The 27980-nt window shown below is 38.7% G+C and overlaps 1 protein-coding gene across 2 annotated transcripts; it reads left to right on the top strand.

The window, feature by feature from the left end:
* The first annotated feature begins 355 nt into the window (after window positions 1-355).
* LYPLAL1 (lysophospholipase like 1) lies at window positions 356-27585 on the top strand. 2 transcript variants are annotated; one of them, XM_082048440.1, is made up of 5 exons: window positions 525-682; window positions 4770-4869; window positions 15060-15229; window positions 26587-26702; window positions 27333-27585. In XM_082048440.1, the coding sequence occupies exons 1-5, from the start codon at window positions 598-600 to the stop codon at window positions 27564-27566; spliced, it is 705 nt and encodes a 234-aa protein (XP_081904566.1). In that variant the 5' UTR covers window positions 525-597; the 3' UTR covers window positions 27567-27585. The 2 variants fall into 2 exon arrangements, with proteins under 2 accessions (XP_081904565.1, XP_081904566.1); XM_082048439.1 differs by lacking the exon at window positions 4770-4869 and having other exon boundaries at window positions 356-682.
* The last annotated feature ends 395 nt before the right edge of the window (window positions 27586-27980 follow it).

Here is a 27980-nt window from a genome sequence, read left to right as displayed (position 1 = left end):
AAAAAACAAAACTAAACCAAACCAAAACAAAACAAAAACAAAGGAACAAACAAAAAAGCACAACTGAACAAAAAAAAGGTCTTATGACTTTGACAGCGTGTAAGTTACACAAAAGTGCAAAAGAAAGCTCCTATGCCCTTACTGCTCCTTATCCCCCTACATCAGTGTGGCAGGAAGATGTGCCAGGGGAGGTTTAGGTTGGACGTTAGGAAAAGGTTCTTCACCCAGAGGGTGGTGGACACTGGAACAGGCTCCCCAGGGAGGTGTCACGGCCCCAAGCCTGACAGTGTTCAAGAAGAGACTGGACAATGCCCTCAGACACATGGTGTGAACTGCGGGGTTGTCACACACAGCGACAGGAATTGGGCTCGGACTCGATGATCCTTGTGGGTCCCTTCCAACTCAGGGCAATTTGTGATTCTATGATCAGTTCAGCAAAAGCCACCAAGGCAGCGCTGACGGGGCCGCGGCCCCTTCCGCCCTCAGGCACCGCCGCTGCCCTCCCGGCCCGGCAGCAGAGCCACCACTGCGCCGGCGCGGTGTCCGCGCTGCCGGCAGGGCCGGGCTGGGAGGAGGCAGCGGAGGAGAGCCGTGGGTATGGCGGCATCCGCAGCGCTGCAGAGGAGCGTGGTGTCTCCCGCGGGCAGGCACACCGCCTCCCTCATCTTCCTGCACGGCTCAGGTGGCTGCTTTCCCCCCGCTTCTCTCCCCTGCTACCCCGGGGCGTGGAGCAGGGGCTCGGCGGGCGTCGCTGCCCGCTGGAAAAGGCGGCAGGGGCGCTGCCCGGGGAAGGCCGCCCTCCTTCCCTCCGAGTGCGGGGCCGGGGTGGCTGCCGCCTCCTCCTGCGCGGCGGGGCCTTCCCGGGAGCGCGGCGGAGGAGGACGGGGCAGGGCCGGTCCCCGCAGACCGCGGCGCCCCGGTGCTGCGTGAGCGCTCGGCGGGACGGGCCCGCCGCCACGGCAGCCGCCGGGCTGAAGGGCGAGGAGCAGGGCCGTGAGGTGTAGGGCCGTGAGGTGTGCGTGTCCCCGCGGCTGCGGCGTCCCCTGGGGACAGCGCTGGCCGGGAAGGAGCAGCCTTGCGGGCACAGCGTGGGGTGTGTGCCGGGGCGGGGCTCTCCCGGCTCTGAGGTGAGTCCGTGGGACATACTTTAGGGCTGGTGCTGTTATACACCAGCCTGGTTTGCTTTGCCGTGAGAGCAGACGTGTTCCAGAAGGTGTTCTCTTAATTCATCCACTCTAAGGGCAGCCGCGTGCAAAGGATGATTTTCATAATTAAAATGGCGTTTTTAGGGTCAGACCGAGAGTATTGTTGACACCTTTTGAAAGCTGGTGTTAACAGAGTGACTTCTCTCGGTTCAGAAGGTTCCCAGCTGTGTCTGCTCTGGCTTCATGGCCAGCACCTGCAGCAGGGAGTGACTGGCTTTAGTGACCCGTCTGAGGGTGACGGGGTGTGTTTCATTGGGCTTTTTCCTTCAAGGATATTTCTGACCAGCTAAATAGCAACAACAAAGTCCACAGGACTTCACAAAAAAAAAAGCAAAGAAACCAAACCAAACAAACAAAAAACTACACACTGTAATCATAGGTCTTTACGAGATCAAGGCCTTGGGAATCACTTCTATTGAGCTTTCTGTGTGCACGTGGCAATGTGCTCAACTCTTTCAGTGTCTTTCTCCTAGTTTTGCTTTTAGCTGATGCTTCTGTTTAGATTAAAAAAGATGTACATGCTTATTAAGTTAGTTTCATTTCCATAATCTAGTTTAATTTTGCTTTTCTCAAATTCTAAGGCTTAATGAAAGTGAGAGTTCATAACATGTGTTCAGCCCTCTTGTTAACACTTAACATTTTAATGCTTGAGGAAAAAATTTTCTCCCATGGTGGAGGAGTAAGGGAAGATTATGGTTAGAGGTTGATTCCACATGTGGTTAAATAGTCTACAATTTTTCATTTTTTGATATGATTTTATTCATAATGTTTGCAGTGGGGAAGTATGAAAGTGCTTTTATTTGGTTTTGCTTAGCAGTTCCACAGAACAGAATTTCAACCAGCAGTAGCCGCAGTGCTGTTGCTGTGGGCTGGCCCGTAAACCTGAATTGGTACCTTCTGTACAGTGCTTGTGATGGGAAGTGGCAGTCAAATGGCATGGATCCATTTTGTTCATAATGCTTGCTCCAGACAAATTGTAACAAGCGGCGCATGTAAATGCAAAATACTATAGAAAAATATTAAAGCGTTCCTAATACTGTACATCAAATTTAGGCAGAAGATCCATTTGGTAGCTCAACAGAGAAGGCAAATGGTTATAACAAATGTATAATAATTTTTTAGACTTAGGTTTACAACTTTCGCATGTTGTAACATGCACGTTACATGTTGTTAAGTTTAAATTTTGCACAGAAAGAAAATTTGGAAATTCAAGCTATATTCAAAGGGAAAATAATACATATTTTACTTGGCGAGGCGAAGATACTGTTTCTGCCATTGGTCTATTTCAGATTTGGAAACAGACAAAAAGCAGTACTGTCTGTGCATTGTTTGCTGCTTTTTAGTAGTGTTCAAGAAAAGATACAATGCTAAAAATCTAAGAACAGCCTGAAACACAAACCTTCCAGAAAGCTGTTAGGTTTTGTTTGGTGTCACAATCTTTTATCTTTCTTCCCCCACCTCCAGATTCTGTTCTTACAAAATCAAAATGTTACCTCTGCGTCCAAGTGCTCAGGGTGATTGCAGAGCATTTGGACTGTGGAGATTCTGGACAGAAGGTCATAGTTAAATTTTGTCTTGCTTAAGGAGTTTTCTGTGAACTTTTCATGGATAAACTAGCTTTGTTAACTGCAAATGCTTCTGCTGATCTTGGCGAAGCTTAAGAAATGTGAATAAATAATAAAATATGTGTCCTGCACCATTAAGGAGTTTGTAAAGACCTAAGTATGTTCAAATTCTGTGAGCATTCAGATGGTTGCTTAGGTTGACCTACCTGAGTGTTGGTCTTGTGCACGTACTTGGAAAGCCAAGACTTCTGCTTTCTAATTGAAAAAAAGAGGAGTATATAGAAAAACAAATATTTATTCAAGCCTCCTTAAGATGTGGTGTACATAAATTAGTGACAGTAACCCTGAGGAAACCCTGGAGCATTTGTTAAGAATCAGAGGTGTGTTTGGACTTCAGACCATGCTACTCACATAGGCAAGGTGCATGTGGGACTGTGTTCTGAAGTATCCAGTTAAAGATGTAGCATTAATTTTACTGTTTAATGTAGCACAGAATAAAATTTGTGTCAGTTTTGTGACCCTGTTGCTTATTTGTCACTTGGACTATTTAGGTCAAACAGAAGCAACTTCACAGTTATGCCACCCATGCTCAACAAAAAAAAAACCTGCTGGATTTGAATCCTTTTGCCTTCCATTTTAATTCTGAAGATGCATTAATTGTATATGTAAATAAAAACCACTGTATTTTTTTTTTTTTGAGTGCTAAAGCAAGAACTAATCTTCTCCATTGGGGAATTATAATCATTGTAACAATAAATTGTTATATTAATGTGGCATTGTTCAGATGAACCCATGTAATGTGGCAGTAAGCCTGGCTTAGGACAGTGATATTTTTACTTGTGGTTTGGCCATTTTACTGTGAAGAATAGAGGGAGTTCTAAAGTTAAACTGACTGATTTGAGATAAAATAATAAAGAATACTGATAGATTAGCAGTTTTAGTTAATAATGTGGGAGCCTCAACTTCAAACAAGATGAAGGTGCTATGGCCTGAGTGGCAGCAGTGAAATTCCAGTTTGCTGAATCCCCAACAAATGTTTTGGTTGAACATTACTGTGTGTTGTATTATTGCCTACCACAAACTATGCTCCTTGATGGAACAGTTTCCTCAAGATCGAAGTATTGTTTCACTCTTACTGGAGAGCTGTGTGTGCATGCTGTTCAGAGAGGTAGCAATGAAGTTATGGTTGAAGATACCAGTGATGTAAAGACAAGCTCTAGAAACTGTCTGGTGTATATATGTATAATTGCTTAAAGGAACATGTGCTGTCTGCATAAGGATTCATCCTGTATATCTGTTTATAGCACTTCAGTCTGCATGGATTTGGACTGTAGGATGAGTTGTTAAGAGTAGGAAAAAACACACTGAGACTCGAATCTCAACCAGCTTTCCAACAGATCTGTGGGATTAAGGTTTTTGGGGAGCCTGCCAGATATTTTAACCCAAACTCATCTCTTTAGTGCTTCTATAAAACATTGGTGGTGTCTCACTAATACTTCTCTTAAAGCCTGTCTGTGATATTAGCATAATTAAATGTGAAGACACTTTTTATTGCTCTTGACTAGGTTTTGAAGTGGTTAACATAAAATTTTACAGCAAAAGCAGTCATCTTTTCTAAGGGTAGCAGGCATTTTATCTCACTTTTTAAGATGCTTAACAGGGATAAACAAAAAATACTGATATCAACACATAGGTAAGTTGCAAGTAAGAGGTAAGGCCTTGTGCCTGATTAGGAGATACTTAAGCCATTGGATGTAGTAAAATATTTATTAAACTTATGCTGTGAGGGCTCTGAAGTGGTCTCTTCCTAGGAAGTTTTGAGTCCATCTTTCTTGGAAAAGGGATTGAGGTTATTCTAGAAGGTTCTTTTTTAGCATTTCTGAGGATTAATTTTATGATTTAGAAATTAGGGAAATCTGGTACAAATATATTGGACATTGTATAGTTTTCCTACTAAATGCACAGAATAATTTGTGTTATAATCTTCTGTGTGATACAGGTGATACTGGCCAAGGAGCGAGAACATGGATAAAACAAATTTTGAATCAAGACATGGCTTTCCAACACATAAAAGTAATTTACCCAACGGCTCCTGCCAGGTATTGTTTAAAATATTTTAACTGTAGGATTAAATTACTCTATTCCAATACTGTAAAACACGCTTGTGAATATTAGTACAGACTTTCATAACACTTCCTCCTTCTGTCTCATGTGTATGTTTTTTGGCAAAACTGGAGTTCAACAGTGCGTTGCTACTCAGGGACTAAGATTTTAAGTGGTTAAGGCTCTAAACAGTTAATACTTCCCAGAAGTCACAGTCTATAATTCAAATTCAGGTATTGTCCTTATAGTATCTTTCTATCTCCTTAATATAAATAGAAGAAGATAATCCAGTGTGGGTTGTAATGACATTATAGAGCCATGTTCTCAATCACAATCCTACCTATATTTACTCCCATAAATTAACGACTAAAATATTCTCTTATATTTAATGCCAAGTTTCAGTTCTGAAAGTGGTTAGTCTTTTTGGCGGGTAAGATGTGAAAGATCTTCAGCTGCTAGAGAAAGGAGTGGGAGTTTAAAATTAACATTCCTTCTAGTTTGAATCCTGACTCAACTGTTTCAAAGAGACTAGAGTTCAATATTCGCTGTAGGCACAAATCTCGTTATTAAATGACACGGTGTGTTCAGAAATAAAAATATTTACCCCTCAGGATTTGGAAGTTAATGGAGTCAAACCTAAAGGCTAAAAGTTGGACACCTACTTCCATATTTAGCTACATAAAGACATGGCCTTATATTTCAGAAATGTTTGATTTTTCTTAATATAAATTCATTTTAAGGTGTCTGTGGCTCTAAGTGAGGAAAATGTTTCCCTGAAGAGTAATGGGGCTTAAGTTTCTTTCTGAATTTGTGCATAAGTGTAGACGAATGCTGAAATGAAAAGGAAATTGTGACATTCTACACAGACTTTCGATGTACAGAGGTTTAAAAGTCAGAAAAAAATTTCTTGGAGGGTATAAACAAGTATAATAGCAGATTTCCTCTGGTAGTTGCTAATACGTGAAAAAAAAACTTTCCTTTACCATGTATTTTTATGATCTACTTAGGCAGGAAAAGCAGTTGAGAGATTGCAGTGTGAATGTACTCACTGTGTTGCAGAGAACTTAAGCCTGTGTGTGGAAGTCTTTGAAGCAGTGTGTTTTGGGTTAGTAGGTAGCGAATATGATTTTCTGTAAATAATGTACTCATTACTTCATTGATGACAGGCTAAAGTGATGGCCAGAGTTATCAGTGGCACATCACACATGCTGATGGCTCCATTTCTTCCCTGTCAACACAGCAGGTACTGGAAAAATGCAGGAGTATTTGCTTCCTTATGGAATTACTTTTTCTTCACATGTTACATGCAGCCAGAGCACCCCAGACCACATCTGTTGGGCCAGTCCTGCACTCTTCCAGCCCACTGCTCTTTTGGGTCCAAATCCTTTTCTCAGTTGTTTTGGTTTCTTTGGATAATTACAGATGTAAACTATGCATAAATGATTAACCAGCAAGATCTCCTGACTCAAATGAGTGGTGTTTATGGGGAATTTTTGTTATCTTAAGACTTTGGAGCTCAGATGGGGAGCAAAATACCGTTGTAATTAAGAGATGTGAGAAAACAGCTCCACTGTCTCTTTTTTTTTTTTTTTTTTTTTAGTTGTGGTTACTTGTGTTCTTCTCTAGAACATATAAAGGTCATGCATGAGTTGATTCAGAAGTGGTTTTTAGCAAAATTGAAAAGTTGTAGATTCAAAGAATAAAAAAATACCCACACTGTTTGTCTTTGCCTGTCAATATGAAGTGTGCTTGGGAACATTAGTGTACAGCTGATAAGCACCATTAGCTGACGCAGTGAAATAAACCAGATGCCCTTAAGTACAGTAATGTTTGCCACTGTTTGCAGCAATGCTGAAGTGAAGTTTGTGAAGATGTGCTATTGGTTGAAACCAAAATTACAGAAGCCTTTACAGACCCATTTTATGTTGTTCTGGTATTCAAGTCCAAAACACATTGTGCTTTTTGAAACATTTGTAATAGTTGCTCTCCTTTCTTCCACAGAAAGGAAAAACATGGCCTAGAACATCCAAACTTGAATGACAGACATTAAAATAATTACATCTGCAGTAGGAACTGAAATAGATGATCTGATTTTGTGTATGTGTGCATGTAGGTATGTTTTGTTAAGATTTCCAAATGCTTCTGGCACCAACAGGGGAATTCAGCATCCTTGATAATGAGACCTATAGGTAGATGGCTACAGGTGTGTAGTGCTGCTGCTGAAGGTTCTGATCCAGTCTTTGATCGAGTAGAGACAGAGTGATATTCTGGTGGAGAGCTGTGCTGATGGGAGCAAGAGCCTCTGTGGTGGCACAGCCTGCCGCTGCGTTATCAGTTACCGGAGGAGAGTGCAGAGCTTGCCAGCGGGTTTTTACACGGATGGTGAAATCAAGGAAAAGCTTAAAGTTAGGCAAGACCATATTAGGATTGCTTGGCTAATACGCTCTTCTGGCAAAATACTGTTAATGTGGATGGAGTTCGTACTCTATAAACTCCTGTCCTTTCCAGCATAGCTTACCACATGCACATTCAGTGCTCTCCGGCAAGGTAGTTATGCCAGTAAAAGCACGTTTGATGATATAACTGCAATGTTAGAGGCTTTGGCAGGATGAACTGCAGGTCAGGAACACCTCTTCATGTTTTTGATGGATATAGTTCTGCTGATAGATCTATAGATTTGGCCTTATACATTCTTCATCTCTATCAAACAGAGTTCTGAAAAGCATTTTTGAACAAAACATTGAAAATTATTCTTTTTTTTTTCCTTTGTGGAGGGTGGATGGGGTTTATGTTTAGGTTTTGTATAGGTTTTATCCCAGGAACTAAAACATATGTATTTTTCATTTACTGCAATGTCAGAGGTTCAGGGATGTTTTGATTCAAGAGTCAATATGTTTGAAAATTATTTTGGAAAACCAGTGCAGCATATAATCTAGACGAATTCTAAAACATGTTCTCTGGCTTCATTAGCATTGATTTCAACAAACACTAGAGAGGATGCTTCCATTTTACGGGTAAAAGCACTACAATGTTACTGAACTACATTTTGTAACACTGTTTATTCTTTATAGGTCTCTGTAAAACGTCACCCCTTTTTAAAAAACATTTAATTATTTCTATAATGTGGAGGGTCTGTGTAGAGCAGGGGTGTCAAACTCATTTTCACCTCCTTTTCTACTTCCTACATTTATACAGTCCTAAAATTACATTTGGCTGTTTGAAGGCAATTGCGAGGCTGATGTGGCCCCTGGTCTAAAGGATGGTCACCAGACATCCCTTGCACAGATAAGTGTTTGCAGCACTTTGTCACACTCATTCCCCATGTCTTTGGAAAGTCCTGTGAGTCTCATAAGTGTTTGTTTCCTCAGCAAAAATAACAGAATTTAGATAGTGCAGTTTCCTACTAAAAAAGAAAAACTTGCAAAATTTTGAAGTAAAATGCTTGATAAAAAACATGCTTAGATAAAAAAGGGACAAATGGGTTTGAAGTCTCACTATGATGTAGTGAGAGTACTGGCACCTGAATTTGGAATATGTTTGGAAGTAAAATGCATGTAGCTGGGGCATGCAAGTTTTGCTTTATAAATGAAAATTTTTAGACATTGCTCAGAGAGGTTTTATTTTTGTCTCTGTAATGCATGCAACTGGGATACTTAAAAACGAGAACTTGTTTCTTATAGGTTGTTCATTTAACTTTATCTAGCTTTCTTTCAAGATTAGTGCTTCTGCACATAGATTCAATTTGATAAACACAACAAAATTCTTATTCCCTCTCCCTTGTAATGCTAATTTATATATTTAATTAAAAAAAAAAAAAAAAAAAAAACACCAGCTCAAATGGTAGCCCTAGTAGCTGATGCAATCCCTAAAGCCACGTCTACAGTAATAGTTTTAAAGGAATGGGTTTCCTTTTTCCTTTTTTTATTTGGGTCAGGATGGCTACAGCTTTAAATACTGTTTCAGCTGCTACAACTGTGACTTAAACATTAGGTTTCTATTGAGTTTCTAAATCAGAACTGAATACCACCCAATTTAACCTTTTTATTTTTTTTTTAATAGAAAGTGATAGTTTAAATTGGCATTGCAGGAGCTAACGTGGTGAAGTTAAAACCATTTAGGCTCCACTTGTTTTAATAAGTATACCTTACCTTCTATAATTCCCTTAAAAAATCTAGGTCAAAGATTCTTTGCGTTGTCTGGCATTCCGTTCTGACAGTCCTTCTCTTTAGCAAGTCGAAGTAAACTATAAATACTTCTTGGGCTATTTTGTGGATCCTTATGTCATTCACTCAACATACTTTTCTGTGGCCAATAAGTCTCCATCCAGAATTTTTGTCTGGTTTTGGTGTTGGTTTGGGTTTTTTTTGTTTTTTGTTTGTTTGTTTGTTTCCCTCCCCTCCCCCACTCAATTTGTTCTGATTTCCTTTGTCTCTAAGTATGTGGATAGGAAGGGCTGCTTGCCATTATATGGCATGGTACTCCATCCTTTCCCCTGAATTCACATCTTTGCTGGGCTGGTGGTGGAAATGAGTTTCATCTCACCGTAGTCCCCCTTTGGCTCTCTCACAAAACCACCAGACGGTTTGGCACTGTCCAGCTGCCTTGGCAGAGAGGCCTGGGACTGGAAAAGCAGCGGGGGTACTGCAGGTCAGGCTGGAGGTGGATTGGCATCGGGGAGCGTGCACAGTGCCTATCGGATGAGGTTTGGCTCAAGCAAACATTATTAATCCTTCACTTTTGTAAGCCATAACCTCATTCATAAATTTAACATAAAGAGGTCTTTTTAGAGGTGGAGGCTTGAGGGACCAATGGAAAGGGTTTTGATAAGATATTTTGCATAATAATGACAGAAGCATGTTTGGATGAACTTTTTATTTTCCTTTTATTTCTCCTCTTGCACTAGGTGAGGAAAACATATGGATATGCATACATGCAATGCTTACATCATGTACTAAATACCATGTGGAATGCAATAAACACTTGTCAGAGATACTTTAGTCATGCTTCTGGAAAACACAGTAGAACATGATGGCAATAACCTTGGATTTCTAATCCCTTTAACTACATGGCGCTCTTGGACATCCTCTCATTTTTCTTCTCTCAACTGTTTTCCAATACAGAAGAGCTGGAGACAGTGGTTTTTATATGGCCCCTCCAGCAAGCAGTTGTGGGGTTCTGTGTCATTCTGTGCTCTTGCTTTACAATCTTTTCAGGGGTGTCTCTGCTTAGCTGGTGCCTTTCGTCCATCCTGAGTGTTGTTTGCCACCAGCTTGTGAAAAGTACCACTGAATCCAAGAGTGTCTTTCAAATCCTGTAATGGAGAACTGCTTCAGATTGGACCCTGGTTTACCTCTTGCCATTTTCTTTCAGTGAATTCATGAAGTAGCCACTGTTAGGTGGTTGCTGAGAAACTGGCAGTGTCTGTAAAAACTCATTTACAGTCTTTACAGCCATCAAGTTATTGCAATTTCTCTGATTAGTACGAATCTCCACAATTTACACCAACAACCCACCCCACAAACCAAAACAAAAACAAAAACCCTACTCAACAAAACAACAGAAACAAACTTGGAATTTGACCTGCTAACTTTTATGTCATCTTCTATTGCAACTTTTCTTGAATGACTAATATTTGTCCAAAGTAACAAAAGTTGTCAGCATATTATTTCCTCAGATAACCATTCTGTACTGGCTCGGTTAGCTCCCATTTCAGGCAGGCTACATCCAGAACAACTCTTATCAAAAATGTTTGCATATGGTTGAGTGAACAGGCACAGCCTGAAATTACTCCTGATGGAGGTGACTCTTGCCTGCCTTTTTTTATATCTGTTTTTTAAGTTTATTTCCAAGTTAAACTGTTTTAATTTCTGACACGTTTTATACTATGTTACCATACTGCTTCCTTGCTAAGGTGTGTTGAACCTCAGTTTTAAGCCAGGATATACCTTGGACTAGAGATTTGAATTACACTTCTGATTTGATTAGGTGGATTCACTGCTTTCTCCCACTCTTTCTTTTAAAATTCAGTTTCTGCTTCAAGCAGACAGAATTGAAAAGCAGAATTATGAACCAAATTTTCTATTGCCGTATACTATTATCAGCAGTGAGATGCTAGCAGAGAATATGGGACTGGGAAGTAACTTGCTTTTATTGGAAAAACCTGCCATGAGCTTTAAGAGAGTCAAGATTTGTTTCTAGAACTTAAGGAGTCTAGGAGTATTCTCTGTAGATTTTCTTGAAGGGATGCATAGACTTCCAAAAGACAACATTACAATGTCTCATGTGATTCTGTGCCTCCTGAGAGGAGATGCGTTTGGGAAGGAAGCAAAATTAAGTATTTAAAAAAAAAAGATTTTCCTCTTTCTTTCTTTGAATCTTGAAGTCTAACTTCACTGAAAATTCTCAGTTCTGTCTGACATCTTGGGAAGTTCTATCTGGAATGTGAAGAAAGCTGTAAACCAGCACCTGTGATCTGGGTTTTATGTGACTGTATTAGCAGGGTGATCATAGCACTGAGTGTGAAGCCAGGGATACTATTGTGCATCAGGAGAAGTTGTTTGGGGAAGAATATTTACGATTTATCAACATGCTGTCTGTTACTCTTATGTTTCTTATTTGAAGCAGCTAGTAGTGCTGGCTTCTCTTTTAACATGAAACGTTGGACAAGGATAGTGATTTATTAGGTAACGAACAAAAACACCTGCGGTTTTATGTGAATTGCAATGCTAATAGCATCATTTGGTGATAGAATCTGACATGATTTTAGATCTGAATTTGAACCTTGTATAGTGCTATTCGGTTGCTCTCCACTTTGGTTAACTTAAGATAATTTAAAACTATTTAGCACAATTCTAAACATGGTTAAGAACGTCCACACTATATAATCTGTGCTCCAGGAAGGCGGAAAGAGATGGTGTTACTGCTTCCTGCTTTCATTGTATTTTCATCATTGGTAAGCAACTCACATTAGCAGAAGCTAACCTATCTTCACTTTATGAAAAATTACTTCTGTTTGAGTACATGTTTAGAAGATTGAAAGGATGAGAAATACTTACAGAGATATTGCAGGATATATTTTTCTTGTAAGACGTACAAATATTATATGTAAGATCATCCTGAAACTGCAGTCTCGTGTAAGAAGTGTGTGTGTGAGAAAACAATTGTTGATACATGCACACCCTTAAAAAATAAGACCTACAAAGTAATCAGAAAACATGGTCTAGAGTGATTTGAGGATATTGGAAAGCATTTTAAAGATTCTTTTCTTCTAGGTGCCTGCAGTTTCCTAAATGCTCTTTTATATTAGCGTGCCTTTTCTCTTTATTTTTAAATGTTAAGAGTTAGTTCAATTTGTAGAAAACTATGTTTCAAATGTCTCTTAAAAATGGATACAAGTTTGGAAGTCCGATATTTTCAAGAGAGAGGGTTCTTGATTGTTGTTTTCTTATACAGATTTGAATCTTTTGAGTGCTCCAGAGCAAGCAAAACAAAAACATGCACTCCTTTTAAAACTAAACAAACAAAAACAAAACAAAAGCCCACATACAACTTGAAGGGCTATATATTTTCATTCCAAGTTTCAATAGCACGCGTTTTAGAGGCATGGAGTTGTATTTTTAGTATCATTTTTAAAAGACAATAAAGAAAGTGGAGTATAGCAGAAAGAATCATTGGGACTAATGTTAAAAGTTTTGGTTTAGCTTAGGAAAGCAAAAAATCAAACTTAAAGCTGACCATTGGGTCTGACACTGTTCTTAACTGACCACGCTCATCCTGCTGGATGGAATTCTCACTCCACTTTGTATTTCTTTGGTCTTGTGTCACTGTAATGTACGGAATTTTTTTTATTATTTTTTTCTTTTGTGGTTTAATTGCATGAAAAAATTTGTGCTGTATTCTTGGAGCTGTACAGATGGTTCCATGCCAAACATATTTGTTTACCGTGGTAATGTCTGAGTTGTAGTGTGCCAGCTAATAAAGGGATTTATTTAAGGAACAAGGTGAATGACTAAAACAGATGTGCCAGTTGGGTGAACCATTAAAAGAATCTTACTTCTCATCTTTATGTGAAGGTTATTTTTAATGCATTTCTGAGAAATCAAGAGTGGTGCAAGGATGTTGTTGAGACAGCTGAAAGCACCTTGTCCATTTGCTTGGGGGCCTTCTGCTATGGACTTAAGACACATTAGCCTTTCATCTATCTCACTGAAAAATTTGCAAAGACAGCAGGTACAAGTCATGAGTGTTGACATTTGATCAAGTATTACAATCTCATCATGGATTTTGTCCTATTTGTAAATTATATGATTCTGTCTTTCAGTTGTGGGGAAGCCTGTTTTAGTGTTTCTGTAATGTAAATGTGAATTTCTGTAATGTAATACAAATATGTATCTTCATTCCATGCAAATCCTGCATCAACGTGCTCGAATAATCCTAAATCCTTACACATCTTTTCTGACACAAATACAAGGTAGTCTGGTTTTACTAGAAAATAAAGCATTCTGACTGCTAAGCATTTTAACCAGGATTGATCTCGAAGTCTGAAAGTGAAAGTTCTAAAGGAACTAAACCATGAATTAAATGCTGCTTGCCCAAGGGCTTAATCTGTTGCACATCACATTGTCCAAGTGACTTCCAGAAACTCCACTGATTCACTTGATATTTTTGACTGTAATGTCTCCTCTTAGCATTTGGAAGACTTTTTTGAATTAGAGATTTGTAATCTTTCATTCTTAGGTGTTGATCAATTCATTTGGGAAAAATCCTGGAGTCAGTGGTAGCACTAAGGAGAAGTTAAACCAAGAAGAGAAAAAAAATAGCAAAAGCATTTAAATATTTTTTAAACTTAGCTTTAGTTTGTTGAGTGTACAAAATATTTCCACTGAACTTCCTTTAATCTAGTAGGTGCCTTTTTTCTAATAGACAAGTAAGGGCTAATTAAAAAAAAAATGTTGATTCTGGTGCTTAAGTATGTGGTTTGTTTTGAATTAAGTAAAGAAGTAAATCTGTGTTCTATTCACACAAGCTGAAAATGAGAGAATATTGCTCTTGCATGCTCCTGGTAGTGGCAGTATTTCTGGTTTAGAAATAGCCATTTATGTATGTGAAGCCTCTCTGGTATTAATAAAGGCAGAATTTGTTCCTTCATTAAGAATAATTGAAATAGCGACTTTCTCATTTTAAGTTAGTTGTGTTTTTGTTTCATGCTAGTACTGTAAAAAAAAAAAATCCAGAGAGAGCACAGAAGTCAGTGTCAGCTTTTTCAGTGGGTTCCCATCCAGCCAAATTTGTCAAAGCCTGTCTGTTTGCAAGCAGTGATCGTAATCCGATCTGAGCCCATCTGAGCTTAGGTAAAAATGAAAAATGTGCCCCCTGATTAAACATTGCAATTAAGGATTTTAGGGAGCTTGGTTTTGAGATGAAGCGTTGATCTTGTAGCAGTATGTTTGGTGTTAAATTATAGAGCCATTGCAAGGCAATTAGATCACCTTTCTTGGGATTTCGTGGCTGCTTTGAATTGTAGCTTCCTTGGTTATCTGAGGTTTGGGCAGCATGTTAAACCATTTAAAATATTAATCTGACAACACAGTATTATGGCGGGGGGGAGTATCATGTCTCTAATTGTGTCTGTGCACCATTTCTTTCAGTTATTTTTATGAGGTACCTACCCCATTAAGGTGAGAATAACTGTGTTTATTTAAGAAAAAGAAAAATTGACAGAAGGAAGAAGGTTTTGCAAATACCTAGAGGTTCATAATACCTATCTCCTGTCAATTTCAACAAGAATGAGACAAGTAAATCTCATAAAGTCCCACAAAGCTGTCTTGTTTAGCAGTTACTTCAGTTTGTCCTATTCCAAGGTGGATTTCATCCCCGACTTTGCTTAGGATTAAGAACATCTTGACTGTTAAGATTTAGTGTTGAGCTGACCTGATGAACCTTGACATTGAACTGACCGAAACTTGCGTTTTACATAGCTTCCAAATGCTGTCTTCATTCTCGGAGGACCGTGTTTTGAATGCAAGGAAATGCAATGTGACTGGATATAAATGGAGTTAGACCTGAAAGAGGTTCCTTCTCTCCTTTACCGGAGAGATACTGTATTGTTTTTACTTATCAGTTATGCTGAAGGCTTTTGATCTTATGTTTGGTTAATCATCTCTTTTCTTCTCTTCCACCATTGCAGGCCATATACACCTCTGAAAGGTGCCATGTCCACTGTGTGGTTTGACAGGTATAAGATCTCTAATGACTGTCCAGAACACATTGAAAGTATTGATTCCATGTGCCGGGGTCTCACAGACGTGATCAACGATGAGATTAAAAATGGTATTGCAAAGAATAGGATACTAATAGGTAAGAGAGACTTATTATTGTATTTATTTTAATGGTTTTTAATTGCTAAGAGATCATCTACTTTAATTTATTATACTTCTCTTCAGCAGCCAATGCTCAAGAATTCTGAATCTTTATGGAAACCTGTACCAGGTGGGGAATGTGGGTAACTGTAGGCAGTGTCCTCAAAAATGTAACTTAAAGCTGTTTTTATTGTAAATAGTCACTTGTAATCGTTATTTAAAATACAGAGTGAGCAATGTTATGCTTTCAAATGTACATATTTTTACTGTTTCCTTTTAGCCCTTTTCAAGAATGGAAAGGCATACTTTCCCAAAATTACTTGTATTTTGGAGAGTGGAGATGTGGCATATAAATAAACAGGAGCTTTTCCTTACTGCTCTAATCAGTTTGGGTTAAGTTAATTCATAGGGAAAAAAAAATTGCTTGTTATCCATCACTAAAGATAAGCATTTGATAACAAATGAAATATCAGCTGTCATAGCTCATATGTGTCTATCTTCCTGTCTCTCTTAATTTCCACTAATTGCTAGTAACTTTCACAGTACTTCTGTGAAATAGTGGGATGTTGAGGCACAGAATTTGAGGGCAATGGAGTAGCCTGTGTCAGAGAGAGAATGAGAATTCACAAGTCTTTGGCTCCCTGTCCCACCCCTAGACCACAAAACTATTTCAGGTTGGGGGAAATCCTCTTAATGTAGGAACTTATAAATCTATGGCTGACTAAGTCATGCCATCAGAATCCTGCGTGGTGGACCACTACTATTCAGCCTGCAGGTTTTCTTGGTCCAGCCCCATGTTGCTCTTTGAAGGCCTCTGTTTACTTTCCCTTTCTGGCTAGTCGCCCTGGCTGCAGAATGCATTGTTTTGGATGGCTGTCAGCACAGACTCTTTGATCTGTCTCTCCTGTGTTATACCTGCTGGCTTGGAAACAGCGGAAGAAGCACAGGTGATTTTCTATAGAGTGAGCTGGGAGATGTTCTGTGTACAAATCCAACTCATTACTAGGATTTTGTCCTTTCTCTGTAGCCTTCAAAATTAGAGCTAGTGAGACTGGAATATGAAATTTGTTTTACAAGTCATAAGCAGAGTAAGGAAGTTGGTATGTGCCAATTGTTTCAGCCTGTAGGTTCTTTGGAAGTCCCCATCTCTCTGTTTGCATTCCTCATCTGTAAATCACAAATAATTGTACTTATTTTCTCACTCTTGAGAGCTTTGATTTCAGGCTTCCAGAGTAAGGCACTGTTTCCTTGCCTCTGTGACAGAGACTACATGTCTACGTCCTCACAGCTGGATCTAATATTTGTGCAACATGCAAAATAAGGCAGCCCTGAATTAGCTCCATCCACAGTGCAGAAGGAGACCCACATAGATGCATAAAAAATTTGCTAGTGGAAAATGAATTGTGTCACTTGTGGCTGCACAAGATTAAGTATTATCCTAGAAGAAATTTGTGCCTTCTCTGCACAGGTTTTGTTGATTAACCAGTGTGTGGTCCAGTGGAGAATGAGACTTAGGGATCCTGCAGGGTTTCTGTGTTTAAAGGTTGGGTTTAGTATCAGTTAGAGTCAGCCTAATGTGACATTTTTAGTTGTTTTAGGTGGGACTTTGTGCAAATAATTGTCCATCTTCTGGCATTGTTTCTTACAGGAAGTTAGGAATTCTGTAAAGGCACCTGGTAGCTTCATAATGTTTTTGATCAAAAGAGAATATGAGGCTAAGGTTTGATTATGAAGATATGGTCAGTATGTCTTCACCAAACTCTTAACATTCACTGAAAAAGGAAAAATGGGTGGCCTGAAATTTTTCTGAGTTTGAGAGAGATTGGTGTACAGGAGATAATGGAAGATATGATCACTTGCTTAGAATGTCAGAGAACTAAGTCCTATCAGATCTTTTTAGATTTCTCTTTGAAAAAGTCAGGAATTTCCATCTGGTACAAGAAGAGGAGTCTTGATGTGACAGGTGGGGAGCAAACAGTGGATTTGTGACTGCTGCTGTGATCCAGTTGGAAGAGGCACCTTTCTTGAGGTGAAGGGAAAAGTAAGACAATTAGAGGAAACCATGGTGGAGTTTTGCTATGAATATTTCCTCTGTTCATTTGGTTGTGTTGAGTCATGTTGGAGATTCATAATGGGGATACTGGAACGTATTGTATCATATTATGGGAATATGGGAAGTAGAGACAAAATAGTTGAGAGAAGAGACTGAATGACTTGGGAGTCTATGAAGAGCAGTGGGGGCCTTTTCAGGTAGGTCACAGAAGCCAAGAGAGCAGAGCAGTTGCATGAAGACGTGGTTACAGGGAAAGAAATGGTTGTTAAAGGGTCAAGGAGAACTGGGTTGTGGGACTGTCTGTTTTGTAATGAGTGGGAGTTTTAATGAGTGGAAAGAAAACAAAATTACTATGAGGAGGGTAACAAGATTGAAGGTTATGGTTTTATATGGAATAACGGACTAGAAATTACAGGCTGAGGGTGAGTGTCAGATATTGTTAGATGAGGGCAAGCGAGGTGTTGGGCAAGCAGGAAGGTGGGCAGCTGCTGACAGCTCAGAGGTGTGGGATGAGAATGCAAGATCTGAGGGAGCACCATGCAAAGGAGAGCGAGTGGGAAGAGAGGGGACACAGTGGAAAAGGAGAAGCCAAACCAACACCTGGTGTTCTGGGGGATGATTCTCCTGGAGCTATTCAGACTTTCCACAAGGCTGAATATTGTGGGTACAGTAAGGTCATTACTTCTGAAAGAAATTATATCCTGTGCTTTTTGTTTCGGTAACACGGTTAGCTCTGAAGTCCACATGTAGCTGCTTGTGGGGCAGAATTCTGAAGCTGGGCATGGAGACCAGTTTGTGCAATTCCTCTCCTCTTTTTCTATATCAAGAAAAATATAGGTGCAGCCATGTTTTTAACAGCTACTCTGTGAATCTACTGAAGAATTACTTAATTCACTGGAGGTAGAGTCTATTATTAAAACCTCCATATCAGTTCAGTGTAACAACCAGCACACAGTAGTACATGACTCATCCACCCATTACTGTTTCCTGATGGTTTCATGAGTTGCTCTACTGCTTATACAGAAGTCTTTTGAAGGAAGTGGAGTTCTTGTTCATTACAGTTTATTTCCCCTGACCTTGAGGGAAGAAGGGGAGACTGAATGTGATGTATAATTACTCAAGTTATGTCGTTCCCAGAATTTGATAATGGAAGTCACTTTTTAGCCAAACATTCCTGTTGAGTTACTCTGACTGGTCTTCCTGGCCAAAACACTTATTGCACATAATCCTGTAAGTAGGTTTATATTGACTTTGGAGATAAAAGAGGACGATAAAATTAGTCAAATTCTGACAGTTGGAGCTTTGATAGTATCCCTTCTTAAAAAATGAATGTATTCCTTCTTTATAAATGCCTGCATTCATTGCTAAATTACCTAAACAAGCCAACAGCCACATTTTAACATGTGGGACAATAATTTCTTTTTCTATTTAAAGTTGAGTTGGTTTTTCAGGTGGTAGTGGTTTTTCTTTGTTTTCTTATGGTGTTTTTTTGTCTGGTGTTCTTCGTTGTTGTTGGTTTTTTTATTAGCTGCTTCCGTAGTGATAATGCACTACAAAATAACTCCTCTTATGTGGAAATTGTCAAAGATTTCAACAATCTTATTGAAGAATATGTTAGAATCTCTTGAGGGAATCATCCATGTCACATTTAGAGCATTCTGATAGTGCTCACTTTAGTCAGCTGTGCTTCAGTGAAAGGCAGTTTTTTGTTCTCTTTTTTGTTCTTAATTTAGCACTACTTTCTTACTTTTTCAAGTCACATTTTGTGTAGCACAGAAATGCTGATCCAAGCATATTGGTCTCTGCCACCTGTAGTCACTTGTGTAAGCAGCCAGTGAAAATAAACTTTCCATAACAGTCCTGTAGATTTGACTGTATGCCAAAAAACACATGCATGATTCCTGACCCCTTGTACTGTAACAATAACATAAGACACACAACCACTTTTTGTTTATTGCTAGGCTTCTTACAAAGCTACTGAACCATGGTGGAAGTAACATGAAAGCTCTGTGCTTCTTGTAAATATTAGCATTTCCGTCTCTCTCAGTGTGTGTGAGAATGGGATGGGAAGGAAATACCTTGGCTTTGACATCCCAGAGAAAGAGGATTCTGTAAATATGGGAAGATAAACAAAAATCAACAATAAATTGTTAAAATGTTGGGCAGACTACTTCACCTACAATCTTGGTATTTTATGTATTTGGCTTTTAAGCCTTTTGCTGTCACTCATCCTATCTTGTATCTTCTGTCTTTATTAGGAAAATGTTGCCTTTCATTTAGAGGCACTTACTGCCTTGCTTTAACAGAGTAAATTCATGGTTTTATATTGTCATTTATCACTGCAATTCAAATGAAGTTTCTTTCTGTAGCACCCATTATGTGGCTTTGTGGTTTATCTAAATTATGCCTATGAGATGCTGGGCTCAAAGCAGTACTGTTAGTCCATCCACCCCATAATACCAGCAAACATATTAATTTTCAGTGCATTTGCTCTTATTTTTTTGCACCTGAATGGACTATTTGTTTTTCTTTTGGGTCTCTACTACTCTTTTTACCTCCTGGTGTGCAAGCAAGAGACACTTAACAAAACATGATTTTCATTTCATTCAAAAATCTTGAGTATGTCTTTGGTTTCTAAGTCTTTTGCTGTCACTCATTCAGTAGGAGATACAAATGCTAATAATTTTAAGCAGAGAGTAGGATCCACCACTTGTCACTTTGTTTCCCAGCTGTTGGTGGTGTCTGTATTAATGTATTTAGAAATGAAGGTCTTTGAGAGGTAGCATATTCTCGGTTTCAATCTGTGTAGTGATTGACAGTCTTAGCAAATGATAGTGAAGATTAGGAGTAAATAAGGCTCACAGCAGTAAAACCAAAAATAATTCAGTCATAATTCAGCCTTAGTAGAAAATCTGTTGAAAACATATGCTTACTCATCTTTAATAAATGCCTGAATTCAGTCCAAAATTAAATGGATGGATGGGCTTTTAGAATGCTTGAGAGTCATGTGTAGACATGCCACAGGGTGCACATTAACCTGTATGTACTTCACAGTCGTGCCTACAGGATCATAGAAGAGTGAGGCTTAACAACGTTCACTAAACCATCTTCATGTGTCAGTGCAGGTTTAGTTCTATTTAGGCAAATTCTTACCATTGCTTTTCTGACTACTTCTGAAGATTTCCATTAGCGGAAGGTTCATAGCTTTCCAAGGCAGCCTGTTTTTGTGCTTCAGTGTTCTTCACTGTGGAGAGCCTATTTTCTAGTTTCTTTTCTGTGATTCAGTTTAAAATCATGAATGCCATGAGCATAAAGAATAATTTATTCTCTTCCCCTTTCCATGTTTCACAGTTATGCTGACTGTCAAAATGACAGGTAAGTGTTGCAGCAGGGCTGTGCTGTTGTCCTCAGAAATAACGAAGAAAATAAGTAAAGCAAGCCATAGATTTGGTAGAGTAGCATCTTAGTAAAAATTGATTTGAGACTTTTCATGGATTTAATTTTCCTTTTAGTGCTAAAAATTATGATTCCTTAGGTACACATGTTGGGTTCCCCTCTGCTACCTGTATCAGCTGAAAATAAAACTGTGACTGGTTCTGCTTTTACTGCAAGTTGATACATTAGAAACTATTGTGTATTTGTTTCTACAAGAAAGCAGTAAAACTTGTACCACTTAAATATGCAATTCAAAACGTGTTTTGACTGGTTAGAAGGTTGGGCAGCAAATTGATTCATGTTCCTAACAAGGGGAAGTGGCCAGTCAAGGGAAGTTACCTTTGTTCTTGTGAAGGCTCTTGGTTACTGAGTAACAAGCAGAATAAAAAAGCTATTAAGGATGGAAACCATTCAGTGCAGTTCTGCTGGTGTGTAAGGTTAGTGGTTAGTGAAGTTTCACAAATAGATTAAAAGGAGAAAATCGCTGCTGTGAGGAAGCTCACTTGGGAAAAAGTACAAGTTTGAGCACTTACACAGGAGCAGTATTCAGGGAGTTCTGTGGAGAAGGGAATTTGCTGTTCCACTGGCATTTGTACTCTCCGCTGATAGTCATATATGAGCACTGTTAAATGTATATAATACTTCCATTCATGTATGAAAAAGGAAGGTTGAAAGTCAGCTTCTTCGCAGATAATATGTAGAACAAAGTTTAGCCGTTACCATTAACAGAAGGTAAATCGCAGAAAGCCCCTAGGGAGAGTGGAAAGTAAACTGAAATGTTTAGGGAAAAATTCTCAATAAAAAACAGGGTAACTCTCAGTTAAAATATCTAAAGAAAGGAGAAACTGAGAATCAAAAATGCTGAGAGAATGGAAAGAGAATGAGGCAAGAGCATGTAATGTATTGTGATTAAAACAGAATGGGCAAAGGCAATTTCTAATTGTGCTAGTGTAGCTTCATACAGCAGAAGAGTATTTGTCTCTCCTTGCACTGGATGCTGTAGCATTCATCTCTTGCCAGTTTGTTAGCAAAGCTGTACTGACAAATTTGAAGAAATACAGGAAAGATTAAGAACAACTATTAGAGAGAAACTAGTGAAGAAATATTGCTTCAAATAAGCATCCCCAAACCCATCTGTACACCCAAATCCCAATCTTTATCTCATCAAAGATGGGGCTTAGCTTCTCTTGTTCCTCTGTTGGTTCTGTGCTGTAATGAAGCAGTTTCTGCTTCTGCCACTCAGACTCATGTGAGAAGACCTCAAGGTCTGTCTCTGCAAGGAGCAGAAGATCTATACTCAGCGCAGATGGCAGGATTCTTGCACTAAATATGATTAATAACTAAAATTTGTTTTCTATGGCTGTGATTTTCTAGTGTGATTTCTAGTTTCAGCGTGGATCACTTTTAAAAATTATACTGGAAAGCCCAAAGAAGCAATCTGGTTTGTTGTTTCCTAAGTCCATAATGATTATCTATAACAAATTGACTACGGCATTTTACAGTCAGGTCTGTATGAATCAGGAAGCAATCAGCAATGTCAAACCTGTGTTTGTTAGAGAGATATTTTTTCTGTAAAGCAGAATTAAAACCTGAAGAGCTTTCTGAAATCAGGAACAGGTCATTGCAGGCGTTAAATTGGAGCATGGAGGGGGAAGCAGAGTTTTTAGCATTCTCCTGTGTACAGGGCACAAGAGAGACACTAAATAAAGAAACCTTTGTGCTAGATGATAAAGTTTGTTATTTTCTTAGATACAAACTCAAACATTGTTAGACCAGATACAAAGAAATAAATAAAGCTGAAGATAGACAGTAGGTAAATATTTGGTTTCCTGAACTCAATATAATGTTGAAGTGTCATCATGGACCAGATTATCCTTTCAGACAGATATAAATGAGGAGCAAATTAAAATAAATCAAGATCTTTAGTGGAAGTGAGCTTGAGCTTTTATACAAACATTTTGATGTTTAAAAGGCTCCTAAGGCCATTTACAAGCTCTGGAAAGAAGGTTTTATCACTGAAAATTGTCAGCTGTGATAAGGGTTTCTATTTTATTCAAGCAGGAATAAATTACAAATGAGAAATTCAGTCTTTGTTCACTCTGTTACATCATCGTATGGCTGGGGTAACCTTAACATAGTTACAGATGATATTCCCACAAAGCCTGTTTTGTTTTTAGTAAAGTATTGCATGTGAGTTTCCTTCTGATTCAAATGCTTTAATTGGGAAGTGTGATGATCCTGGAATTTCAGCAGATCTTTCTCCATTAGCAAAGCAAGTTATGAGCAGCTTGCTTCTCACTGCAAAGGGGCCTTGCCTCAAAACCAGCACTACACAGAAGCAGATTTGAGCTCATAAATGCATACTTGAGGGAAGTTTTTTTGCAACTGAAAGAAAAGTGCTTTACTTGATTCCATTTTCTATGTGCTCACCTTTTAGCCTGTTCGTAAACCTACTTCGTAAGGCAGGAAAGTTAATGCAAATAGTTAGGTGCTTTCCTGAACTGATGTCCTAATCATTGCAGAGCCAACACTTTTAAACTGTTTTGAAGCATTCATCACAGATCTCTTAAAATAGGTGTAAGGGGAAAAGTGGAAAATGAATGTACTTGTTATGTGAAACCTATTGGCAAATACTGCACTTTTATGCACAGCATTTGTACTTCTTGGAAATAGATTAGTCTCAAGCAAACGGCTTGCTATGTTCTGCCCATCTAAGGCTGAAATGTTGCTGTGTCATTTTTGATCTGGATTAACACTGATGACACAATCTGCTTAGCAATGCTGTGACATTTACGTATTCTTTATGCTGAGGTCATTGGTGTACATAAGCAAACTTGTATTTCTGTGTTTTGCTTACATTCTGACTGTCACTTCATACATTTCTTTCTGCAATATCTATATTAATCCAAAATTTGCATTCTTATAAAAGTTCTTGACAGAGCATGTCTCTTACATGTTATGTCAAATTTACACTTATACCGAAATAATTCTTCTAATAGAATTGTCTCCAAATGCTTATGCAAATTGTTGTGTTGGAAGCATTTACCATACAGCATTTACTCAGAGATGGTTGTGGTATTAAGTGGTAAACTTCAGGTTTTCCCCTGGAAAACCCAAATTGAAAGAACTAGTCCTTTGTATTACATTTTCTCATAGTAGTATGAGCCACATGAAAGAACCATTACCTAATAGTCTTCTAAACAGAAGGTGACTGCATTGTCAAAGACTGCTGGTGAGTAATTGCAGATAGTGTTGCCAGATTGTGACTAACTGGGTACAAAATTTTAGATTAAATCATTTACAAACTAGTAATGATTTTTCAATGCAGCTTTTTTTTTCCCCCTGTGTTCTAAAATACTTAAAAGGGACTTTTTATATGTGGGCAAAGTATATCTGTATTTATTTGTAAGCAAATGCACAATGGTCTGTTAGACTATAAATGCTACTTCTTTGGTTTGGAGGTGACAGTATCATTCAGAATGACTGAAAGGAAATGAAGAAGTAAATTATCAGATGTGTCACAGAAGAGAATAAAGGAAACTTCAGCACAAGATGATGTTGCTTACATAGCAACTTAGTGGAGCTGTTGTATTTTATATAGTTTCTCAGAAGGCTGTATTTTTCTCTCTCTGTGAATGTGGGGTCAATGGTGTTGAATTTTTGTGGTTACTATGACACTTGTGCAATGTATATTTTTGTTGTTGTTGTTGTGGAATTCTTTTCCATGTGATGAGAATCTGTCTGGTAGGAAGTAATGATGCATATGAGAGGCTTGTAGGACTATTCTCAATATTTTTATTTTTGTGAAGACAAGTTTATTCAAAATTTCACGTGATGTGGGCTGTGTGAGTTTTTAAGGTGTGCTCTGACCTTGTTTACCCACATTCATTCCTACTTTTCCTAAACTACCTTTTCTTCTGAAATGCCACTGGGCACTTAGACATAGTGCATTTAACTTTGAACTGGTTAAAGATTGATTTGTAGGGCAAACAGTGGGTCCTGGCTTTATTTACCAAAGATAAATATCAGGGTATTATCAGCCCCCTGGGTACATACCTAAGGGATCCCAGGTATATCTTTTAGTTTGGGGACACAGCTCTCCTAATTTGATTAAGGACTGTGTTTGAAAAAGGAAAGCAAGACTCTGGTCTACTGCATTGTGTGGTCTTGCTCTTTCCCGCCCTTGGTTATGATCGTGTCTTAAGGCTTCATGTTGACAGTAAAGGAGAAAGAAGAATTCAGTTGCAATTCCAATCAGAAAGTCATGAGAAATAAAAAAAAAAGTATGGGAGAAAGAAAGAAAAGGGAGGGAGGGAAGGAAGGAAGGAAGGAAGTCTGACAAGGAGCGGCTGAGGGAACTGGGGCTGTTCAGCCTGGAGAAAAGGAGGCTGAGGGGAGACCGTATCACTGTCTGCAACTACCTGAAAGGAGGTTGTAGCATGTAGGGGGTTGGTCTTTTCTCCCAAGTAGCAAGTGATAGGATGAGAGGAAATGGCCTCAAGTTGTGCTCGGGGAGGTTTAGGTTGGATATTATGAAAAAATTATTCACAGAAGGGGTTGTTGTGCATTGGAACAGGCTGCCCAGGGAAGTGGTAGAGTCACCATCCCTGGAGGTGTTTAAAAGGCATTTAGACAAGGTTCTTAGGTACACGGTTTAATGCTAGAGTTAGGTTAGGTTATGGTTGGACTTGATGATCCTGAGGTCTCTTCCAACGAAAATGAATCTATGATTCTATGACAGGAGGGAGGCAGCAAGGAAGGAAGGAAGGAAGGAAAATACTTCATGTCTAGATTAGTCTAGTGTATTCAGGAGAATTTCCTAAACAAATCCTACCGAATCTTCCAGTCATAACATAGGATGGACTGTGAGCTAGAAGGGTGGCAGACCTGTTGGGACTTGCTGTAAGAGGATTCTCCATTTGGAACAGTCTCACTTTGACCAAACTAATGTTTACGATGTGCAGCGCATTTGCCCCTGAGTTTGTATGGGCCAGGGATGTTCTGTGTGGCCCCAGCATCCAGCAAAGCACCACAGTTGCAGGGTGTCACTGGGCTCAGTTTGTGTGCTTCCTGGCATGGAGCTGCAGTCATGGCCTTTCTGCTGGCTGCCACCTCTGTGCCACAAGGGGTTTCAGCAGCTGGTCATTCTTCACCCTAGTCCTTATTTGGATACAGTAAATATAACAGCCTATGTACTGTGTCCTTGTGAAGTACTGCAGTAGTCTCGGTTTCTTTCCTAATGAACAAGCATTGGTTGTGTAAAATCATGCCTGAGGAATTATCTCACATAGGGAATAAGTGTGGCTAAAGAGACGTATGGAAAACAAAAGGCCATTAGTTTAGAGTCCTGTTAGAGCTCAGGTGGGGTACATTACAGTTTTTCCATATTTATTATCTATCCTAAGGTGCAACAACAAAAAAACCCCCTGTGTACTAGTCTAGTGTGCTGAATGTTCGTTGATTGTGTACAGTGGTGAAGTGAATCTTTTGCGTGTGAGTGCTACTAGCCGAGCAGAAAAAATAAGTTGAATAAAAAACCAATGAGAATTATCTTTGTTAATGTCAGAGAATATATGGCCACAGTGTTCAGCTACCTGGTAGGGACCACAGATGAATGGCAGCTGAAGTAATGGCATTTTGGCTCTTTTTTTTTTTCTCAGTAATGAATGTTCAGCAGTACTTCAGCTCTACAACTTCTTAATTGAATCATGCTTTACTTTAAGAACACTGTGGCCTTTATGTTGCTTGAGATTTTTTTTACTGCATTGTGTATAAAATAAACAAATCTGAGCATGAAATTAAATTGTATGCTGGGTTACAAAGGCATATAACAAAATCCAATCTTCGTTTCTTTTGTTGCATCCTAGGAGGTTTTTCGATGGGAGGCGGAATGGCGATGCATTTAGCATATAGGTTTCATCAAGATCTGGCAGGAGTCTTTGCTTTGTCTAGTTTTCTAAATAAAGACTCTGCTGTTTACCAGGTGAGTGTGTGGTAGACTTTATGGAAAAACTGCTTAACTAAAAGAAAAGCATGATAATTAAAATTGAGTACAGCATGTTTATTCATCTGAGGCAATTGATTAATATTCTAAACTTATGACATTTCCTGGAAATTGGTAAGCAGAGTATTACGGATGTGAGGCTTTAAAGCTGTCCTTACATGATGTTTTGTTGATTTTTTGCACAGACAGTACAATTACTTTATTCTGAGTAACTCAGCCTAGAAGGCAGATTAACAAATGAAATGCTTTGCAAGTTGTCCTTGATTGTTAGAGAGTTCATGTAAGTGTAACTATTCTTCAAAAATTTGTGGTGAATTATAATACTCATGGGCTCCATCTGCTGTCAAGATTTTTTTTATATTTCTCTTACTTGGAGAGGGATATAGACCTTAAAGTAAACCCTATCATTTGTCAGGAGTTAGCACACTGGAATTTGAAGCACAGGTTTTCTCCAGTGATATTTCCTTGTTCACTTTTGTAGAGATAGTATGATATCACCACTAAAAGGCAGGTTAATAAATGAAATGCTATGTAAATTGTCACCATGTAATTGTAACTATTCTTTTAGGAGTCTTAGTGATGTGTCATGACTGTTTCTTCTCCATCTAGGCTTTGAAGAAAAATGAAAGTGTTCTTCCAGAATTATTTCAGTGTCATGGAACTGCTGATGAACTAGTTCTCTACTCATGGGGTGAAGAGACCAACAAGATGTTAAAGTCACTGGGAGTAAAAGCATCACTTCATACTTTTCCAAACCTTCATCATGAGTTAAACAGAACTGAAATAGAAAAACTAAAAACCTGGATTGTAGAGAAATTACCTCTTGAAGCAGCAAATAAATAAAAGAAGATGCAACTTTTAATATGCTTTTTGATTTTTTTGTGCATTTAAGACCATGCGTGGCATGTATATGGGTGTCCCATGTACATATTATAAGCACAGCTTCAGGTAGACACATTCCATAAAGTTCAGTTAAGTGGTGAAATGATGGTGCTGACTATTAACACACTCATTTTATCATATGGGTTTCTTTTTCCTTGTTCAATTTTAAATACACATCCATGTCAGTCTATGGAAAGTAATAACTGATAATAAACCCATTCCTAAGTAATCTAAACAGTATTCAGGAAGCATTGCTCTGCATTTCCCAAATACTTTCTTATTTTTTTTAAGTCTGTTCTAAGGTGGAAAAATGTACAGTGGTGTGGTTGTCTTTCTAATGGCATTACAACTGAAAAAGGCCGATTATTAAAATAA

Source organism: Streptopelia decaocto (genome assembly GCF_964273445.1).
Source record: "Streptopelia decaocto genome assembly, chromosome: 3".
NCBI classification, from domain to species: domain Eukaryota; kingdom Metazoa; phylum Chordata; class Aves; order Columbiformes; family Columbidae; genus Streptopelia; species Streptopelia decaocto.
The sequence above is the reverse complement of the archived record's forward strand: the minus strand, read 5'-3'. Positions and strand labels throughout refer to the sequence as shown.